The following is a 22,214-nucleotide window of genomic DNA, read 5'->3' as shown; positions in this document are numbered from 1 at the left end:
AAATCAGAGATGCAAGTAAGATTCTCGCTGATAACGGCCATATCCACCCTCATTTTTTCTTTGATACGTCAGGTTCTCATTATAAGATTTGTACTATGTTAAATATCATTCTGGTTGTCTCCCAAAAGGTGGAGCTTTTGGCGCTAGCTGCATGCGTAGGCTGCATCTGAAGCGTTAGAGCCACGTAAAAATTGTGCGGCAGCTTGTTGCGCACCCCCCCTCCCCCCTCCCTCCTCCAACTCAGCTTGTAAAGCTCCTCAAGTAGTTTTGCAGCAAAGAAATGAGCTTTAGCTGCTCTTACAGATGCATCGAGAGCTGGGCAGCGTTCATTAGGCCACAGATGGCCTCCTCAGTAAGCCTACCTCACCCCAACCCCGCCCCCCCGAACCCCCAAGACACACACATACTCACGCCATAAGCTGGCCGCTAATCTCAATGTCTGATGAGCACCTAATTTTGCTGCGAACCTGAAAAGAAGTTCACAGTTAAACAGTCTGATACGCAAAAGGCATGCTCAAGTGCTCTCGTCTTTTCAGGTCATGAGGTCAGACAAGACAGATCGTGAAAAACATCATAACCTGACCAATGTTCATTTTAGTGCACAAGAAAAAGCCTTCAGAATCAGTATTGTGTGAGTGTTCTGTTTCTTATTATTGTTGTGAATATGTTTACTTTTTTAATGTGTTTTTGTACATCCGATTTTACTTTAGGTACAACATTTGTGTTGTTTGTAATGATCAGAGTGTTGGTGTTTCCAAAAGGTCATGGAAGAGAATATCGCCGCCCTTTTGGTGTGGCGTTATTGATTGCATCGTTGAACATCTGTTTGCAAGCGAGCGCTTGTTCGTGGGCTGTGTGAGGTTGGTGGTGAATGTAGGTCATTAATTTGTTGCTGTCCTTTGTTTACTTAAGGGAAGCGGAGGTAGGGTGGGTTCGTGGGGTGAGTGGGGGGGACAAAGGGGCAGCTGCAGAAGCATTTGGTTGCGCCCAAGGCGGCGGCCCTGTTCAACATGTTGGGAGGCTCGACACCGAGCCGAGGCTCCTCCGTCCCGTCTGGGGGCCGGGAGGGCCCCTCGCGTGAGGGACAGGGACAGGGACAGCCTCTGCCAAGCTGCCTCTATACCAAAGGGGGTGGGGTGCATTTGCGGGGGTGGGGGGGTGTTGACATAAAGGCCACTGCGCCTCCTCCTGATGTTTCATTCTTCTCACAAAAAATGATTAACATGTCACCCAGGAGGCACATTTGGTTACCAACTCTAACCATCCTTGCCCGTGCAATTATATCCTATATTTATTTAATTTGTATTCCATTTCATCCATGTATTTTTCACTCACGGTATAACCTACGTTTCTATTATTATTGTTATTATATTATTATTATATAATTGTTATAACATTATTCTTGTTTGTCAAGCTACGACAATATTTGGCTTGTTTGCCCCTAATGCAAAACAAAGGCAGAATTCTTTCAAGCTAAATAAAATACACCAAAATATTTTGTATTTCTTGTAGGCTTTCTATTAAAATCAAGCTGATGCATCTTTGGCTAAATGTACAGTAAGAATGGCAGCACAAAAAGAGAAGAAAAGGAGCTTTTAGCTACTCAGTCCTGCTAAGAGCGCCCCCTCTCATGAGGAGGGCTGAAGGGGGGCTAAGCCCTCTGGAGGCTTTTTATGCTTGTGAGAGACTTGTTGATTGTCTGTGGGAAAATAAAGGACAGGACACATACATGGCGGGCCTGGGCGAGTGAGAGAGGAAAACTGGAGTGAGAACAGTGCCTGCATATATGTGTGTGTGTGTGTGTGTGTGTGTTTGTGTGTGTGTGTGTGTGTGTGTGTGTGTGTGTGTGTGTGTGTGTGTGTGTGTGTGTGTGTGTGTGTGTGTGTGTGTGTGCGTGTTTGCTTGCTTGCGTGTGTGCGGGATCAATGCGTGTGCATATTTAAAAGGAGCCCCTTTGTCAAAGCACTCAGCGCAGCAGGACAGAAGGCAAGCAACAAGCAGGCCTCTGCATGTGCACAATACAGTGGCACTGCATTGGCCAGGAGAGGGGGGCACCATGTGTGGGAAGAAGGTGGTGACACTGGGGGGATTTTTGTGTGTGCGTGGAGGCCAAGTGGGGGGGCGGCAATGTTCCCAATCATCCATCCATCCGGTCAACCAGCCGCCCCACTTCACTCTCCTCCCTTTTTTTCTGGGGGGGGTACAAGTTGAAGTTTTGGGTGTCTGCATGTGTGTAAGAAAGAAAGAAAGAGTGCACCCCCACCCCCCATTTTCACACGCATTTGCAAAAACGCACACAAAATATCATGTGAAGTGAACACAATCCACTCATGTATTTATGCAGAACTAGATTTACAAGAGGAAAGCATGTCCATTGATTCCGTCAGGGAGGCCAAGAAAACAGAATTGAATTTTTATATATAAATTCAATTCTGTTTTCTTGGCCTCCCTGACGGAATCAATGGACATGCTTTATATATATATATATAATATATAATGTATATATATATATATATATACATTGATGTATATATATATATATATATATGTATATATATATATATATACATCAATGTATCATAAAAACTAAAATTAATATCAAAACTTAAACTACGCTAAAACTAAGCATTTTGCATTTTGCAGAAAAAAAAGCTAATAAAAATGAACAAGTCCGCTACAAACAATGCCAAAGTCAAAACGAATAAAAAAATAACGATAATAAAAATTACACTTGTTTGTAGCTAAGCCCCACCCTCATGTTGAGGTTAGCTTTCAATCCCTCCCATTCATCTCAGTACAAGCACAAATTAGAGCACAAAGTTATCCAAACTAACACTTCACTTTTGTACTCGAGTACATTTGGGTCGTCAACAGAAGCGGCGAGAGCAGACGCGGGTCCAACAATAACAAACACAGGCCCCCCCCCCCCTCCATCGTGATCTCGCGGCTGGCCTCTGCCACCTTGTGCCAGCTGTGCGTGCCAGATAAGAGGTGCCAGCAGGGCGTGTTCGGGGTGTCGTTGGGCAAACACTTGGCACCCCTTACGACGACGACACATGTGCACCACTAAGAGCTTTATCATCCTGAGATGGACGATAGCGAGGGTTGTGTGCTCTACTGATGCCCCAAAATGTGGCAAGGTCAACTTTATGCTTTCCATCGCAAATTATAGCCATTTAATGCCAAGTTTCCACCTTTCTATGTATTACATTTTCCGCTATAACCTTATAAATGTTACATTTTAATGTGATAAACTTCATGTTATGTGATCAATTTCTCATTATAACAAGATTAATTTCAACTTTTAATGTGATAAATTTCACATCATTTGAATTCAAATCATGTGAAATTTATCATGTTATAATGACGTGACACGAAACTTATGATACTATATGTGAACTTCATTACATTATAAGGAGGAATTTATCACATTATAATGTGCAATTTATCACACTATAAAGTGATACTGAACTTTTTTCCTGGTGTGGGAGCAGTAGGCTTTTTGAACAAAAAGGCACGATAAATGCAAAACGTTGGTAATTGGGGAAAGCTGACAGCTGAGATTCAAATCAAGAACCTTGCACGTGTGAGGCGAACATAAAAAATCCCATTTTCAGAGGACAAAATGCAACAGCAAACAGGCAACATATTGTCAACAAGATGTCCGCTGCGGTGCCATCTATTTGTCTATTTATGACTTGCCGGACTCAAAGGATAGGACGGCATGTGACGAGATGTGTGTGAGTGTGCGTGCGTGTGTGTGTGTGTGTGTGTGTGTGTGTGTGTGTGTGTGTGTGTGTCTGTGTGTCTGTGTGTGTGCGTACTCTCCGTGCGATGCCAGCCTCCCAGTTCTGCCCAGGCATGACCCATCTGTCACATTCCTTCCTCCATCTCGACGACCATCCGCTCACCTGCATCTCTTCTTGGGTCCACACCTGAAACAAAAACATCTGCTCGCTCAATCTTGTGTGATAAAAAGTATACCTAGTCATCAATTGTCAACGATAAAAACAATCAATGTGCCCCCAGGCATGGCCAATCCAATCTGGGCTACGGAGGGGACGTTGGGTCCTGCCTAGGGAACTGGCACTGTACTCGGTGCGTGCGTGGCATCAGGGGTGTAGCCCGCGGTGCACTGGCATGGCCCGACGTTGGATTATTGAAGGCAGCTTGGGACCATCTGTACAGTTCGACAGAAGAAGGCGGAGAGGAAAAATGGACACGGGGAGGATTTATGACATATATTGAAGCTCAGTCCCTTTGGGGGACTTTTGGTTAGTGTGTTTGTAGTTTAAAAAAAAAAAAAAAAAAACAGAGCACAAATCATGTTAAAGCAACCTAATTAACTCTATTTTGCTTACTTTTTCACTGATGATACAATTTCAGCTGTTCAATAGGAAGGTGCAACTATAAAGCTCTCCTTTGTTACCTTTATGAACAAGGTGCACCTTTAACAGTTGAAGACAAACGTGTGTGTAACTATTAGTCGTATATGAAGTCAGGACGAAGAAGGCAGACAGGCTGGCAAGCAGCTGTGGTTGTAGCATACACACACGCACACACACACACACACACACACACACACACACACACACACACACACACACACACGGACACACACGGACACACAAGACAAGCTGTTGTTGCTTAACGACCGGGCTGCACCGAAGCACATCTGCACTCTGCATCATCATTAGCTGGCTCCGTCTCCGTCTCGCTCTCCCCGCTCGTCAGCACGGCTGACAAAGTGAACAATACAGAAAATGGCCCCCATCAGCCACGGCCATATGGACGCCATCTATAGCCGTTTACGGCCGGCCCGCTTGCCGCGGCGCCGAGGGGAAGAGCCATTGTCACCGCAAATGTGGAGCATGACTGTATACGACTATTAGCAACCACCATATTTAATCATTGCTTTTATTTTTATCTGCACTTGTGGGGAGCGGGCGGGTCTCATATGCTGAGGGCTGCTGTTTGGGTTAGCAATAGAGCTCAAACTGGCCCAGTGCGAACTATGAATTGAAATTAACTGATAGCTTGACTTGCAAGGGCCCAAGCTTTTGAGTTTTTCAAGTTGACTGCGGAACATAGCTTAGGGATTTTTTTTTTTTGCTTTTTGGTGTGAGCCTCGGGGGTGGGCATTTACGTGGAAAGAGTTTCTTCAAGGGGGCTCTTCCTAAATTCCCAGCATTCTTGTACGCAACATTTGCCACTAAGCCGCAGCTGTCCAGGTTGAACCTGGGACATTATTCTCACAAGGCTGATAGGGTTGACAACTTATTTTGATCTTGTGATTATTTTCAAGTGCTGACTCAGAACTGTTCATTCTTCCTGTGCTTGTGGTAAACTTGAGTTGTGCTCCACCCAGGAGTGTAAACATCTGCTAGCTGACCATTGTGAAGATAAAGAGATGAGACCACCTCTGAAACTTACTGGAACCAGTTTGCAGAGACGACCCAAGCAGAAGCTTTCACAAGATAAAGACATGTTCTGCACATCCCACTTTCCTTGTTGAGAAGAAATACGATTGCTGCGGGAGCAGAGTTTGGAGTTGCTTTCAAGCACTTTTGTGGTGCACAAAAGTTATGTTGGCTCCCTCCGCTTGCAAGTGTAAAATGGGCAAACTGGCTCTTGTGTGGTTCTTGCATAAAAGATAGAGTGAAAAAAAACAAAAACTCTATCACAGGCCACATTCTGAACCACTTGTCCACAGATAGTGTACCTAATGAAGTGTCCAGTTGCTTGTTCCAAGTGTGTGTGTGTGTGTGTGTGTGTGTGTTTGTGTGTGTTTGTGTGTGTTAAATACCGTCATTAGTTAGCCCTCCCATGTGTCGCCCACTATGACAGTTGAAAATATTTGCAGGTAAGCTTCCTTGCAATTGCCGCCATCTCCGTCTTCCTTACTAACAGACCGTATGTGTGTGTGTGTGTGTGTGTGTGTGTGTGTGTGTGTGTGTGTGTGTGTGTGTGTGCGTGTGTGTGTGTGTGTGTGTACGTGCGTGCGTGCGTGTGTGCGTGTGTGTGTGTGTGTGTGTGTGTGTGTGTGTGTGTGTGTGTGTGTGTGTGATGGGGGCCCAGATGGCAGGGCAAGGTGCACACCACCACTCTTGTTCATCTACACCGCCCCCCCCCCAAAAAGAAAATCTTGGCGTTCCTGTTTATGCGGCCTTCTCCCTCTCTCTGTCGTCCCTCCTGGACTTTGAACTCAGCTGGCTGGCGGGGGTGTTTTCTGTGGGATCACCGTCGGAATCTTTCACTGCAGTTGTAATTATCTCCCCACTCTCTTTTGTATCCACGTCGGGCTTCCGTGTTTCCTCATCTTTGCGTCGCCTCGCCTAGCTTGGCTGTCTCAACGACGGATCACAGGCGGAAAACTCCCCGGAGATTCGAGGAAAGAACAGAAGACGCTTTACAGAGGTGTCACCTTGAGATGAATATGTTTTAATAACATTACATTTGCCTTGGTTGGCTTTAAACAGATCTCGCTGCGCTCGTGTCGTTTTGTTTCACAGTCTTCTCATCCAGGTTTAAAGTCCAACCTCGAAAGTTGTACAAATGCATCGGAATAGTCACAACGATGCATGGCATGATGTTTCTGTCGAATGTGAACAATTAGCCCCGCCTCCTCCCAGACCAACCGACTCCCAACCTCTGGCCGTACAGGTGTGCGTTTCGACCAGTAGAATGTAAATATACACACACACAAAGAAGATGAGCGTGTGTGTGCGCGCATCGGCTAGCAAAAGCGTGACCTCGGCGCTTCCCCCAAACAGAGGAAGCACCTCCTGGGCAAATATTTAAAGTCAAAACAGGCCAGGTCCATAAAAAGCTGAGAGGTGGCGATGGTGGTGGAGTGGATGCTTCTGTCAAGGGGTGGGGGGGGGGCGGCAGCTGCCGAAACGAGTCTGGACCACGCTGACGCCAACACCTGTCCACGCATCATCATCTACTGCAGTTTGTCTCAAACTGGGGTCTCTAAAGATCTGTGAGCCCTAACCTGGGGGGTCCGTAACATAGTTTGCAACACGTTATGTAATATGAGAGGTGCAGGTGAGGCAAGGCAACCTCAGCAAAGTATTGACAATCAGATGCACCAAATCACTGCTTTCGTGATGTAGAGTATAAACATCACTCTGTAACTCCTGGGCTCCTTTCTTCTCAAGTGGAAAGTAGTAATACAAAAATGAGCAATTCAACTCACTAATTATATTTTGAAAAGCAGTGATCAGAAAAGTCGCTAAATATAGCAACCTAATAGCTAATTTGGTTACGCCAGCTCTAGTTCCTCTCTGTTCCCAGCCATGGTGTTAGAATGTGCACATCAGTTAGCGCCGATGGATCAAGACTAAACTCAATTGGATTTGGTTCCGTTCCATCCTGTTAAACAAGTCATGAATATTTAGTCCCAGGGCAGTTAGGGGTCCCCCATCTCACTAATTTAAAAACTTTTTAGATCCCGAGCAAAATCACTGGGACACACCTAAACCAGGCCTTTTGTCGCCCACCACACCCTTTGCGCTGGCTCACCCCCATCTGTTGTGTCCCAGGGGAGTGTGTTTGTGCATGCATCTGTGTGTGTAAGCAGGGGGGTCAGGATAGGGTGTATGTGTGTGGGGGGGCAAGCAGGCGTTGGCTCCGGCTGCCCATTGATCAACAGCTGCTGGGCTTCTCATGCTGAGCTGGACGGCTGCGAAGGCGACAGCAGCTGGGCCCTGGGGGCTTGGGGGGGCGGGGGGTGCTTGCACAGGTTCCGAGGTCGGAGCGTGCAGGGTGGGAGAGTGTTTAGTGAGTGGGGAGATCAGCAAAAGGCCGAGAAGAGAAGAGAGGCTTGCTAGAAGCTGGCCGCTAAGCATATTGGACAACGGCCAGATGCGGCTGCCAGGAAGCAATAAGGTCACATTAAGAGCAGCAAGAAGTCTTGAGCCTTGCAGGAAACGGGCACTGCAAGAGTGCAAGGCATGCTTCATGCGAATCAGGAGTGATTCCTAACACAGTGTACAATCATGACTCCATCTCGAGCAATACAAATAACAATAAAGTCTATTAAGTGCCTGTAAAATGTTAAGATTAAAAAGTCAACTTTTGAGTCTTTTTTACTTTTGTGTTCCATTGCTTAATTTCTGTTGCTTGAAAAAAAAAAAAAAAAAGGGAATTTTCGACCTTTTAGTCAGGCGACGTTGCGAGAAGATATTTATGTGAGGGGTCAAGAAGGGAAGAGGAGTCAACAGCTGTTGAGGGTGTCGCTGCTCACATCTGTTGTGTTTGCCTTGTGTGGAGCACAAGGACGATGAGAGGGACGGGCGAGGGGGGGGGTCTTTTTGGTGACGAGAAGAATGGAGGCAGGTGAAGGAGGTAAAACACACAGAAAGTCAAAGCAGAGGGTTAAAAAAATATATAAAATTACAGCCATGCATTCTGCAGTCAGGGGGTCAACTGTTGAGTCTTGCGCTATTTCATATTTAACCATTTATCAAGCATCCTTAAAAAAATTAACACTGACATTTGTTTGTTACTTAGATGCTAATTTATACAACCAAGTATACTGATTCAACTTCAAATTTTTTTATACTATATACTTTAATACTTTTTAATCACCTTGTTCAGGGTTTGGTGTTCATTGCAAGTTAGTAAGTGACAAAATATGGTTCCTTGCAGCCAGCACGGTTGGGCAAATATGGTAGCACAGCCGATAAAGATCACCTTCCAATTGTTAAATTGTTATAACACATGCCACGTGACAAGTCATAAAACACTTTTTTGAGGACTGGCATGGCTGACTTCCAATCGTGGTCTTTGTATGTCGGTCAAAAGATCACACACCCACTTACACCACAAATTAAAGATTGTCCCATTCAAGGGGATATTTGAAGGGGCCCTTTTCTGTAAATTCACAATCTAGCGTGAGCGCCTGAACGCCACACTGGGCCCAAAGAGGAGAAAGAACTCATTTGCTTGTCCGCATATAGCCAGCCTCTTCCAGTGGACAAAGAGGCTTCACTGTGGATTAAAATGGGGCCTTGCTTGAATAAAAGGGGGAGGGGTGGCAGATGAGGAGAAAACATGTCAAAATTGCTTGGGCGAGGTGAGCAGTTGGCCTGCAACTGAAGTCTCAAGAAAGGCTCCGTTGTGGGCCTTTGTGTTATGTATGTAAAAATCATGAGTGGGTCTCACATCTGTGCCTGTTTGTTTGTTGGGCATGCAGATGTAGTCAAATGTGGACAGGAAGGCCAGCGAGAGGATGCAAATGAGCGGCAGGTGAAACTGTGGTTGGAGAGCTGAGCTCAACAACGACACCGCTTCAAAGACTTCAGGAACGTAAGCCGATTAGTGCAGTTGTCCTGGTCATCTTCTTGAACCGTTTACAGAAAACACAACAAATTGATGGACGTCTACGTGCTTTGATTTAACAGTCCCTGGTTGACTGAGAATCTACACAAAGAAAAGTAAAAACTGTACAGTAAGCGTAACAGTTTCCAGGTGCGTTGAGCGTTTCCATCATTTGCAGTTGAAGGGCGACATCTTGTGGTCAAAGTGAAACCTTGAATTTACGACGCCCTGAATTTATCTTTTGCCTTGAAGTGATTTTGTTGTAATTGGATGGCATGGCATTTTAAGAATTTGCCGATATATATATATATACACTTTGTTTCTGAAGATGTAACCGGTGATCGCCGCCGCAATCTGAACAAGGATGACCAATGACAGAAGGATGGAAAACAAGGTGACCATGCAGTAGTTCTCCTTCCAGGCGCATATATATATATATACGTATATATATAATAGAGAGAGAGCGAGAGATCAACTCACCTGAGGGTTCATTTTATTATGACATGTATAATGTCATAAGTATGTATATGGTATAATGTCATAAGTATGTATATATATATATATATATATATATATATATATATATATATATATACTGTATGTCATAATAAAATGAACCCTCAGATGAGTTGAGGGTTCTTGAAAATGAAGTAATTCATAGTAGAAATAAATCTATTAGTTTAATTACACATATGCATTCTTTTCAATTTAGTCGGACATCATCGCAGCTCTGCTTACATGTAGGCTTTGACATGATTGGGCTGCACCCAGTAGCTGCATAAAAGCGGTTCTTAGTTGTAGCCCATCTATGAAATAAATGCAAAATAATTTTCTGTTAACATGTAATTAGGTGCATGAAACATTTTGGTAATACGTACATTTAACACCTGAAGCGATGCCACTACTTTTGCTTTTGGCTCAGACGGGAAAAACGTGCCCCTCAAGTTGATTAACTAACGGTGGCATTTCTCTTAAAAGGGGAAATCAAATCAAAAATAGTTAAAAACTTTACTAGTTTAAGATACTAGGGGCGTATGTTAAGATTGTAAAAAAAAAAAGTTTTGACTTGATTTGAAATGTGGTTTACACCCTCCAAACAATAGTTTTTCATTTGAATGTGCCAAAAAGTAAATGAGGAAAAAGTTTAGTTTTAGTGAAAATATATAGATTAACCACATTCAGAAGCTTAACAATAATTGTTTACTATCTAAAGGAATCCTGACAATTTTTAATGTAATGACTATAATAAATATCAAATTAGAACATATTTTTAACGGTTGTTTTAGCTCCAACACATCCTACTGTTACAAATGATTTTTTCAGTTCATTTGTATTTCTGTAACTACAAAGTATTGTCTTTATTAAATTATGACCACAACTTTAACATATAAATACAAAAATAGATTTTTGTTTAACATTAAATTTTTGGTTTGATTAGTTTGAAACAAAAACACACGTACAGCATACATGTATGGATACAGTATATTACATTTTCTAAATGAATAAAATCAGTATTCCACATTTAATTTTCACTGTGAGGCTCGAGCTCCATTTGCTCTGATCCATAAAATTTATTTAAATTACAAAAAAGTGCAACAGTAACAGCAATCAGAACCCAAGAGTAAGTAAGCGTTACACCAGACTTTCTGTGGCAATTAAAGGGAAACTCAGTGTGAATAAAACCGTTACAAAGAAAACGGGGGTATGGGTTGTGTGTAACAGGAAGAAAGACGAGTGGCTACAAGTTTGAAATCTCTTTTTGGTTGCGTCGTTTTCATTGACTGCAAACAAAGGCAAATATGAAAAGATCCCTTTTACCCACATGTGTCAAACTCAAGGCCCGGGGGCCATATACGGCCCGCCACATCATTTTCTGTAGCCCGACAAAGACAAATGGTGCAGTAAATATATCACTAAAATTGCAAATTGTCCACTTTTAAAAGTCATCTTTTTAAAATATTTAAGAAGTTTTCACGAGTCTGATTTCAAAACAAATTATTTGTCAGTTTGTTTTGTAGCTTATACTGTATATAATATGAGGCGTTCGTACATTTATTTGGGTTGACAGGAAACTGTAACTACGATGCGGCCCGCGACAAAAATGAGTTTGACACACCTGCTACCTGTCAGTGAGAAAAGTGCCACTTCCACCTGACAGAACGAAACACAAAGCATCTTTAAAACAGAAGAACAGACAGATACGGCACGGCACGACTGTGTGTTAATGGCGCTGGTGTATGCTGAGCTTATTGAGGCTCCGGTACAAACAGCTGATGAGGTTTCAAATCTCGGCACAGAAGCGGTTCTGACGATACATGTGTAAAATGCCTTCCCAATTCCACAGTCATGTCGGGAATCAAGAGAGTCCAGCAGGTAGTTAGGCTGCCTGCGTGCGTGGTGGAAGAGGCTGACAAGGTCGGTGGTGTCTAGAAGCGCTGGATCATGGACTCCCGTGATTTGCCCACTCCGATCCATTTGACTGCGAGGAAACACAAAAGACTCTTTTCAGTCAGTGTAAAAAGTCACACAATGGCTTCCTGCTTACAATTAGTTTTTAACAATGTGAAAGTATTGAACAAACATGCACTGAAATTGTCATTTTGTCTGTGTGTGCATTTGTACCAGGCACTCCGACGTGCTCCTCGACGAAGCACACGTATTTCTGGGCGTTCTCCGGGAGCTCGTCGAAGCTCCTGGCGGCCGTCGTGTTGGTGTTCCAGCCTGGCAGCGTCTCATATTGGACCTCCACATGCAAGAGCACCTCCTGGTTGGCTGCCCACATGGTCACAACAATTGAATACCGCATCCTCGCATTTACAGTGGTTAAAAAAAAAAAACATCACTCACCGGGGAAGTGCGGTATAGTTTGCCCGTCAACTTTGTACGCCACGCCCACTTTGATCTCCGGGAGGACGTCAAGTATGTCCAGTTTGGTTAGTGCTAAACTACGAGGGTGGAAAGGGAGTTAGCCGGCAACAAATATTTGCGTGCGAGGTGGTTAACTCACGCTGTGAAGCCGTTGATCATGTGCGCGTATTTGATGAGCACCAGGTCGAGCCAACCGCAGCGGCGCTTTCTGCCCGTGGTCACCCCGACCTCCTTGCCACGGCTCTGCAGCAGCTCACCAATGTCCTGAAGGCCAGAAAAAGGCGCAAGCAAGTTAAAATAAATTTTGGCTCACAAGGAAAAGGTGAAGTAGAAAAAATTGGTACAGAAAGGAAATGCTCACTTTTGATGAATTGATGTTAAAAAGTATTACAAAGCCATCTTTCAAGATAGCTTTGTTTGTTGTCAATGCCTTACATTGTTCTGTTCAGAAGGGAAGGCCCCGATGCCCACCCGGGTGGTGTAGGCCTTGACCACTCCATAGACCTGGCCGACATTCTGCGGCGGCATGCCGAGACCCGTGCACACCCCACCCACCGTACAGTTGGACGATGTCACAAACGGGTATGTCCCTGAAAAAGACACAAAGTTGTTGAGACAATTATGATCTCGCTCATCAGGGTTACTCTTACTCTTAATTTTGGCTGTTTTCAAAAGTAAGGAGTAAAATTTGAAATTTCACACCACTGGTGTGCCCCAGGTTGGCGTGACACGTTTAATTTAGCAAGTCCTGATATAGTTGGCAAGGCAGCTGGGTCAGGTCGAGTGGCTGCGACCGGACACCGCTGGCAATGCGGCGTGTCGATTGCACCGAAGGTTCTCCGGTAATGCCCAACAAAAGTCATGCGTGACTTTAATTAGCCTCGGAGCAGAATGTTGCTTTTGCGGCCACTCTAAAACATGACCAAGACCCCTCTTGCCTACAGTTAAACCTATGAAAATATTTTTCAGGCACAGCGTGATGTTTTCCGCAAAATCTGTTTAGCAGAAAAAATCCACAATAGGTGAATGGCACTACAACTACTGTGTGTGTTTCGTCATACACAATTGAAGAATGTGTGCGCTTCACGACTGACCAAAGTCAATGTCCAGCAGTGCTGCGTTGGCTCCCTCCACCAGGATGTTCTTGGAAGGCCCGTGAAGAGCCTCATACATGTAGTGCACACCGTCCCTCACCATTGGCTTGATCTGCTCCACGTACGTCTGGGGGGGGGATAAAACATTTATGTAGCACATTTTTAGCGCACTTATTTGTATTTTTACAGTCTTTACCTTTAATCTGGCCAGCTCGCCGTCCATGTCTATGTGCAGACTGGGGTACATGGCTTGGTACTGCCGAGCCAAGACTTTGTACCTGCGCCGTTCAAAAAAATGAACTGTTTGAAGAATCGGGTAGAAGAGTGCATTCCTGTCGGAAAGTCGCATACGACGGAGGCCCAGCAGACCTCTCGGAGAAGTGCGTGAAGTCGGCCAGCAGGTCGCATATCCTGAGGCCGCTGCGTGCCGCTTTGGTCGAATACACCGGACCGATGCCCTTCTTTGTCGTCCCCAGACTAAGCCATGCAAGAACAAAGACAAAATTAGCATGTCATTGTAACAATGTGATATCACCTTTACTCAAGAGACGCTTGAATATTTGGATTTAGCACATGACCATCAGAAACTTATTACGAACCGCTGAATGCCCCTTGAGACTTCGGGAGCACCTGCTTGTTGCCGACACCGCATTTTCCCTTTTCGACTTGCTAACCAGTAACATGACACTCACACGGGCAATTAGCTGAACGTGCACGCCAACTATCCTCACACGTGCCGGCTACTGGATTTTATCATTAACACCGGCAAAGTGTGTAGCTACAGAACAGGAAATAAAACAGTTTGGTTCACATTTGGTACAGTAAAAAGAACAAAATGCAATCTCTATATTATGGAAACAGGAACAGGATTGATAAAAACCATCCCCCAAAATTTGGAGACCGCAAGTAGTAAATCCTCCAATGAAAGCAACAAAAAAACAGCCTTTTCAAACCAGTTTGCCAAAAAACAAAAGCGGAAGAGCGGTAGTCACGATTCCATTTCATTTCCTCTCCTTGAATGAGAGAGTTCCAAACAGGAATGCAAAACACTATAAATATATCTCTGCACTCCAAATAATACGATTTGCACCAACATTATTGATCATGTGCTTATTCTTGTGGTCATGACCTGTAAATGAATCTCTGCGATCATCATTATTGCTTCATGTCTGTGTTGTTAAGAAAGATTTGGCAAGGCGCGACTTGACATCGGGGCGCCACTTGAAGGATGCCTAAAGATGTTGGAAAGACACCAGCTCGTTGCTTGCAGCAATCTACCCGAGCCTTTAAAAGCATTCTCTTGCTCTCTAACACACACGCATTTTGGCAGAGCGTCTCGGGCTTTAAGGAGATGAAGTTGCGTCAGCTTACAAGAGCAATCACTGGAGCCTCTCTTCTAATAAACGAAATGCTCCGCAGGCCCCCGCTCGACATTCTTCACATACGCCATTAATAGTAAAAGTAAAGATGATACCGTCAACAAGCAGAAGTGTGGAATGCTCTACGTACGTTTATGGAAACTGTTCAGTCAAACGGTTGCAGTAGCTCTTTTGTGATGATTTTCCAAATCAGGTCAAATGCATGCTCAATCGCGTTTGAGATGGAATGGGAGACTTATACTCACCTAAACTTGAGGTGTTATGTTACAAATCCTCAGAGTTTTAGTATAACCAATCAATAGCAAGACATATGACGACAGTACGTACTTCGTATTGATGATTACAATTATTTGTACTTGGTATTGATGATTACAATTATTTTAGTGTAGTTATTTGTAAGAAAGCGTTTACTTCTCTTCTTTACGTCACAAATGCTAGGGCCTGAAAACAGGTTTTGTTCTTTCAATATATCAATTATACATGTTTAATAATGGTAAAAACAATAAAGGTTTCTACTTCACGGACTTCGCCTATCACGGACTCTTTTCGGAACATAACCCAGCGGAAAATGAGGGATTATTGTAAATCAAATACAAATCCTTTCAGACTGTGAAACAAAAACATCAAATTGACCATCCCAAGCCGAGACTTTGAGAGGTGAGTGTATTGTGTGTAGAATATTTTTGATTGCATCTGCACATAAACTTAATTCAAAAATGTTTTTTACGAGACGTTACTCTTTTATTATGCTTTCGAAATCTGTTTTGTAACGTACACAAGCACTACACTTACTTTTGTTTTCACATTAAAGTGTCAAAAAAACAACATCAAAATAATATCCATTGTGTAATTCTTTTTTGACACGCTTAAAACTAGTTTTGGTCAAGGTGTGTGCTTGTTTCCTTACTTCTTGCCTACTTGCTCTTGCCTCAGCTGCTCCTGAACGCCGTCCACGGCTTGGTGGAAGTCAAACACTGCCGAGAAGCCGCAGAAAGGGTTGAGAAACACACTGGCACACATACACACACTCGCACACATACACACACTCGCACGCATCCCGCAAACGGGACTCACCAATGTGCGCCCGGTCTGAGATGATCAACCTTTTCTCCCAGTCTTTCAGACCTGCGTGGCCAAAGACAGTTTAACGCTCGACGTGTTGACAGAAGCCAGCGCCGCACGCACGCATCAACTCACTTTTGCCTTTTCGCTCGTTCTTTGCGGCCTCTTCAAACAGTCCCGGGAGGTGGATCACCACACCATTACCTGGTGTGGAAAGAACAAAAGCAGAAGAACGCTTGGTGAAAAGCGGACCGGGGGACATTTTAACCCCGTTAGTTAATGAAGCGACTGCAGATGCATTGACATTTGGCTACAAGTCAGAATCGTTACGCTTGAGGCCAGTTAAAAGGGAACAGGCACAAAAAGGCATGTTGATGGCACGAAACAGAAGTGGGAGCGCTCCAGCTAGTAAAGGGGTGGGTCGTGCAAATGGAGGACGAGAAGGTGGCGGCGTGGAAATGGCACTTTTGGGGCGACGCCGAGCAAGACGCACCGATGAAGGCGGTGACGTTGGGGTTAATGATGCCGCTGGGGAGGAGGTGGAAGTCGTACTCCACTGAGTCGACCACCACGGTGTGTCCCGCGTTGTTGCCGCCCTGCGGAGGAGACACACACACACACATGCATCTCTGCCCATTGGGAAGGGGGAATACAGACCGAATAGTTGCAATAAGAAGCAGGAATGTTACTCGGTAGAGAGCAAGACACCCAAGTCCAACAATTTGCAGTTATAGCTGAATAACTGAAATATTCTGCCACTTGTCACGACAAGTTCCATATTGAATGCACTTGTGGGTGAGCCGCTGAGCTGCCCCGTGACCAGGACGTGTTCCCTTTTCCCAAGGAGCCCGAGGCGATAAATGGAGTGCAGGCAGCATGTGCCGCGACCACATGTGCTTGTGGTTATTCCTGGATGCGGACAGCAGCACCCCAAAGGTAGAGAAAGGCGTTGCCCTTTTAAAGACGCGTGTGACTTCGCCCAGCACCGCGCAAAGAATTTAGGGGCACTTGGGAAATTGTCCACGTTGCACAGATTATCACTAAAGGCCATGTGACATGCTTGGCGAGCCCGAGGAACGTGTCAAGGGCCAAGGGACGAATACGTTTGATTGGTTGAGTTATAGCAATTAGGCTGAAGATAAAGAAGCTAACTCACTAAGTAAAGTATCTGGTGCCCTATTAGGCTCTGAACTGAATAGGGCTGCAATGACCAAACATAAATATACATTCATTGTTTTAATGGATTTGTTCAGGCGTGCTGACGAAGCTTTTTGGAACCAAATAATTCTTGCTGACAAGCGGGTGAAAGAACTCGACCCTTCATGGTCCAAACATAAATTCTACAGTATGGTCTAGTTTGTCAAGACAGTGGACTGCGTTTCTGCAGAAATACTTTTGAAATCTTTTAAATCAAAGTCAGAATGTAGGAGTGGCAATTCTCGGCGTGCTTGTTGCTGGGAAAATGGGCCTCTTTACCTTGAAGAGCTCGTTTTCGATCATCAGGGCTTCCGTGAAGGTGTACTTCAACTCTATGGAAGAGGTTACGTAACAATACGTGTGTGTGTGTGTGTGTGCTCATATTACTGCTTACTCTCCGGGCAAAAGTGACCCCTGTGTCGTTACATTAGTGTACAAACACTTATAGTGTTTAGTTAGCGTTGGGGCAGGCAACAGAACAGTCAGCTGACTTATTTTTTAATTTGAGGAACATGATTCCTCGTCTTCAGGTGGTGACGCATCCAGCGCTTAAAAGACACACACGCTATTACAAGGAATTGAGGGTCACTCACAGTGTAACAGAATGACAAACGTTCAGTATTTATTCAGCAGGAAATGACAAAATTAAAAAGTTTTATAAGACTTGACATGAAGTCCGCTAACCAGAGGCTGAGCTAGACTGTATTTGTTTAGAGAGCGCACATGCAGCTAGAGCCTGGGGCGGTTACATTTCCTGCTCACTTTCGTAACCTGCAGTGTGACAAAATTACAAAATGTTGATATCGCCTGCTCTATATTGCGAGCATGTTGTGTACAAACAGGTTTACCATCGCTTTGGCCGCATCCAATCATCACCAAGAGACAAACAACGGCGCATTGTAAAGACCACTGCCGGGTGCTCAGTCTGTCACCCCAGCATGGCTGTTAAACACCAAGTGACTCACGGGTCAGTAAAGAACACCACCGAGAGCCAAGAATACTGGCAAAGGCTGTTTTATAAAAAGCTCTTGAAACAACACCTGGCACACGCCACGCCGCACCCCTTGAAACATCTCACACTGCAATTTCTAGTGAGGGGCAGCCAGAAAGCTGCTGACATCTCACAATTACGGGGGAATAATGTCAAATATTGGCTTTAGTAAACATCTTTTTGGTATTGGCTCTAAATAGTGTACCATATGAGTATAGGTCAACCACACTACCCCAAAATAGGTGACAAAAGTGTATGTAATGCCGTTTAGGTGTCAAAAAATGACCGATTGTGGTGAATTGGGTATTGCACAGAATAAAAACCTCTGAATCTTTTGGATTTACTTAATTCGGACATTGGTTGCACGATTAAAATGTTTATTCGTAACGTTACCCAATTCGTGTATTGTTGCATATTCAAAATCGTCTGTAACAATATTTAAGTTTTCGGGTGAGACTAGTGGTGACTTGTGAAGAAAATTGCAGTATTGTGATTTTACGACGCCTTGTAATAGTCTTCATTCCTCGTTCAAGTGTAGGAGTCCCGTTCTGTCAAATAGGACGAACATCACGTCATTTTTACGTGTCCACCATTATTGCTAGTTCAAAGCTCGTCGGTCACTTCGAAGGAGCCCAAAAGGTGCCTTCAAAGACCTGCTACGAATAGGTGAACCTAGCAAGACGTCAAGGTGACATTAGCAGAAAAACACCGTTGGCAACAAAGTGTCTGATAATACTGGCTTTAAGCCAGTTAAAGGGGTAGCATCGTAGAGATGCACGTATCCATCTTTTTTTTAATGAAGGAAATACAGCCAGTGATAGAGGCGGGAACCAAGAGCGCGAAACAAGTGAACGCAACACCAACCTGACATCTGCACACCATGTCGGCGTCTTGCGCCAGCAGGTCCACAACTTTGCCCTTCCCCTCGTCGCCCCACTGCGCGCCCAGCACCACCGTTACTCGGTTACCCACCGACGGTATGCCTGGCCGCGTCGCCGGCTCCTGGCACCCACTTTCCGACATATCCGACCGCTGCTGGGGGGCTCTGGGACTGACTAGCGCTTAATTTGTGGCTCGCCAATAGAACTGAATGGAGTGGTCCAGGCGCCAGCCCACTCCCACGGCAACGTTCGACGCAACCGAGTAACACGCCCTGCGCATGCGCACAGGTGTCACCAACCAGGAAGTAGGTGAATGTTGCGCGATTTGGGGCTATTTTGGGAGGGAACTTATGAATAAAAGTCAGCACAAACATCTTATTTTAACAAAAAACTAGAGCGTCACTTTACGTTTCCATTTTGTGTTAAAATGTTGGTACTTAAGCCATCTCCGTAGTTGAATGATGTTTGCTCTCAAAACAACAAGGCTTTGTGATGATGAGTATCAAAACGTGACACATTCTACGTTTTAGATGTTTAATTTTTGTACACTATTCTGACTGGAATACATAAATAATTGGAAATTAATTGCACACTATGTTTTCGGGTTTTATTTATGTATTAATTGATCAATTGTGGCAGAAGGGAGGAACACGTCATTATTCTATGGCTGTCTGTCAACAACTGACTAGACAAAATTAATCAAAGATACAAAGAGAGCATGACATCACAAAGGACCCCACCCCTAACTGTAGGCCTGCTGGGTGAGAGACCATGTTCTGTTCTGAGGTCCGCCACAATGTCATCATTCTGAGCTCCACATGTGGGTGCCGTGATGTCACATGGCTTACGGAGTCGTTTCACTTGATAAGTGTGTCAACATCGAAGATATCAAAACCATCTGCACTCTTGGGATGGCGCGTCCGTCAAACACTTGACCATCTTGGAAGTGGCCATGGACATCATGTGAAAAAGACCTGTGGGACAAATTTACAGAATGTGCATACACACGCACTAATGAGTCAAATGAGTGTATGTCAAATGCTCTTAATCATGTGTTTTAAGTGGAATGCCTTATTATTGATGTCAAATATGTGTGTTATGTTGTGTTGTGTTAGTGTGTGTGTGTTACCATGCTCATGTGGTGGTGATGCACTTTTTGGGTCCGCGAGCGCTGCGGTGTCCCTGCAGCTCTGCGACGCTCTGAGCCTGGAAGCAATATTTCGTCCTGTGCTCCACTTTGCTCATCACAAATTTCCCCGAGCAGCAAAGCAGTTCAAACATCTCCTGACAAAAGAAAATATGACCTCAGTGGATTTTGGAATTTTGTCCACAGGCAATGAAAGATTCTTTTTTTGGAGTTGTGAGGTTGGGGGTTAAAGTTAATTCAGTGTATATCTTTTTTGTGCACTTATTTTCACTTTTGCTTGAGACATACCTCCTTGCCCGCTTCATTGAGGAGGTAGACGACATAGATGAGAGTGACATGAAGGCGACTGTTTTGCATCTTCCTGGCCACGGGCTGGGGGGTCCTCACGCGCACCACGATGCCTTGCTCACTGACGTTCAGCCTTAGCAGCGGTGCGCTAATTTTGGCTGCCATTTTAGTTTACAGTGACCATTTTAGGACAAACGTGGCTACAAAGTGTCAGGGTTCAGCATAAATCATGAAACTCTAGGTAGCATTTATTCTAGAAAATTCAGAACCCAAAATGTGGTTCCTTTGGCAATGTGCAATTTGAGCTGTCTTAAAGAAGCCATGCCCAAATAAAACACAGAAAGTCTGCCATCTTGGTTGGTTGGGGCCATTTTAGGCCATTAATGCTTTTGCCATGTCTTGAAACAAAAACACTCACTGTCCCATCGGGGGCTGAATCTCGGGGACAGGATCCAGGCTGACTTGTTCAACGATGAGGATGAGGAAGATGCTCTCACCCTGGCATAGTACCACTCTTGGAGGTCCGACGTGACCCCGCTGAGGTCACAGTGGCTCTTGCGGACGCACTGGCAGCCGTCCACATCCCGCCACTGAGCATCGCCATAACTGACCAGCACAAAGAAGCACACAATCATGACATAGTATGTCATTATTAGGTCTCACACTTCTCAATATAACGTCGGTCATCTCCGTTTGGGAAAACAGACCATTTGGCTCTTCCATTGCATTCATTTTGCCATTTAAAAAAAAATAAATGGAAATAATGTATACCACAAAAGAAGCCTTGCTGGACTCCATAGGAAATGCACTTGTGACATTATTGTCCACGTATTGTAAAAGCAATAAAATTCTGATTTTGTGTGTTATTTGCATGTCCTCACATCTTCCACTGGACATCGTAGCGCAAGTTGCTGCAGTTGGCGGGCGGCATCCAACGAAGGACATTCTTAAAGTCCACAGAGTCAAACTTGACGTGTGCAGGAGCCGGCGACACTTTGGACACTAAAAACAACACCAGACATCAACATGATAATACAATAAAGTGTAAAAAAAAAAAAACAGCATTTGTTAACCTGCCACTGTGGCGATGTTGAGCAGCAGCAGGCCTCCAATCAGCACACGGTTCATTTTGCCAACTGTCAGACGGACCCTGCAGCCTCCAACCTTTAACAGCCACCCACTTCCTCTTTCTGTTCTCAACTTATAGATCACTGGCCACGTGTTTTTACAGAAATCCATGTGAACAATGACTAAGTGCTTTTTCAACATGCCAGCACATGCAGAGGAATACTGCGGATATAAAGTCAACTCACCCACAGCCCAAATGCTTTGTACAAATGTGGTTGCATAAGTGTACACACCCGCTTAAAACCCAGGATGCATCTGTTAAATAGGAGTCAACACACACTTGCTAAAGTGACCATTAGAACATCTGAACTTTATTTGGGATTGAAGAAATGGATGGTCAGGACGTTTGCAAAGAGGTCAACAATATTCATTTAACAAAAAAAATGTAACAAATATTTTAATATTAAAATATACGACACAATAGAGCGCTTTGTTACAGCAACAGCTGTTGCGAAAGCGCTATTTAAATCATAAATGCAACTTTGAAAAGTTGAATATTTCACCAGTGAGCCCATTTAGTATAAGAACTCCTGGCTCAATAGCAGGACCGCAGACAATGAAGCGAATTACTGGAAGCGTGCGTGTGCATCGCACTTCCACTCTGCATGCAAAGAGGAAGGCAAGCTCTCCGGCAGGCATCCGAGCAAACACCCACAAACAAACACTTTCAGTCCCAGGTTTGGTTCCAGGGGAAGACATTAAATGTCAGCCAGTATATTACTTCTTTAGCTGCCGGTCAACACGAATTTGCATCGCGGGCTTGTAAACATCCTCGCTCAAACATTGACCAAAGTGTGGCGCTTAGACTTGAACTTTTGTTTTAATGATCGCTCATCAATCTATATACATTGC

At 44.4% G+C, this 22,214-nt stretch overlaps 2 protein-coding genes across 2 annotated transcripts; both read right to left on the bottom strand.

Moving 5' to 3' along the window:
* Positions 1–10,797: 10,797 nt before the first annotated feature.
* Positions 10,798–19,067, bottom strand: adss2 (adenylosuccinate synthase 2). Its single transcript, XM_037271121.1, has 13 exons — positions 18,783–19,067; positions 16,224–16,326; positions 15,866–15,934; positions 15,743–15,793; positions 15,576–15,642; positions 13,659–13,766; positions 13,486–13,567; positions 13,290–13,416; positions 12,631–12,785; positions 12,335–12,459; positions 12,175–12,272; positions 11,950–12,099; positions 10,798–11,806 (listed from the first exon to the last, which is right to left on the bottom strand). Exons 1-13 carry the CDS (start codon positions 18,939–18,941, stop codon positions 11,754–11,756), a joined length of 1,347 nt encoding a protein of 448 aa, XP_037127016.1. The 5' UTR covers positions 18,942–19,067; the 3' UTR covers positions 10,798–11,753.
* A 317-nt stretch (positions 19,068–19,384) lies between these two features.
* On the bottom strand, positions 19,385–21,518 carry il22ra2 (interleukin 22 receptor, alpha 2). Its single transcript, XM_037271124.1, has 6 exons — positions 21,308–21,518; positions 21,116–21,236; positions 20,653–20,840; positions 20,235–20,392; positions 19,929–20,083; positions 19,385–19,773 (listed from the first exon to the last, which is right to left on the bottom strand). Exons 1-5 carry the CDS (start codon positions 21,501–21,503, stop codon positions 19,934–19,936), a joined length of 813 nt encoding a protein of 270 aa, XP_037127019.1. The 5' UTR covers positions 21,504–21,518; the 3' UTR covers positions 19,385–19,773; positions 19,929–19,933.
* Between the last annotated feature and the right edge of the window lie 696 nt (positions 21,519–22,214).

The sequence above is a fragment of the Syngnathus acus genome, chromosome 15 (genome assembly GCF_901709675.1).
Source record: "Syngnathus acus chromosome 15, fSynAcu1.2, whole genome shotgun sequence".
In the NCBI taxonomy this organism is placed as follows: Eukaryota; Metazoa; Chordata; class Actinopteri; order Syngnathiformes; family Syngnathidae; genus Syngnathus; species Syngnathus acus.
The sequence above is the reverse complement of the archived record's forward strand: the minus strand, read 5'-3'. Positions and strand labels throughout refer to the sequence as shown.

Coding starts and splice junctions, on each gene's coding strand:
- adss2 (XM_037271121.1), bottom strand. CDS start 18,941: ATGTCGGAAAGTGGGTGCCAGGAGCCGGCGACGCGGCCAGGCATACCG. Junction 15,794..15,865: donor GAACGAGCGAAAAGGCAAAA/GTGAGTTGATGC, acceptor TTGGCCACGCAG/GTCTGAAAGACTGGGAGAAA. Junction 12,786..13,289: donor ACTGCTGGACATTGACTTTG/GTCAGTCGTGAA, acceptor TGTCTTTTTCAG/GGACATACCCGTTTGTGACA.
- il22ra2 (XM_037271124.1), bottom strand. CDS start 21,503: ATGTTGAAAAAGCACTTAGTCATTGTTCACATGGATTTCTGTAAAAAC. Junction 21,237..21,307: donor CAACATCGCCACAGTGGCAG/GTTAACAAATGC, acceptor TGTTGTTTTTAG/TGTCCAAAGTGTCGCCGGCT. Junction 20,084..20,234: donor TCAATGAAGCGGGCAAGGAG/GTATGTCTCAAG, acceptor TTCTTTTGTCAG/GAGATGTTTGAACTGCTTTG.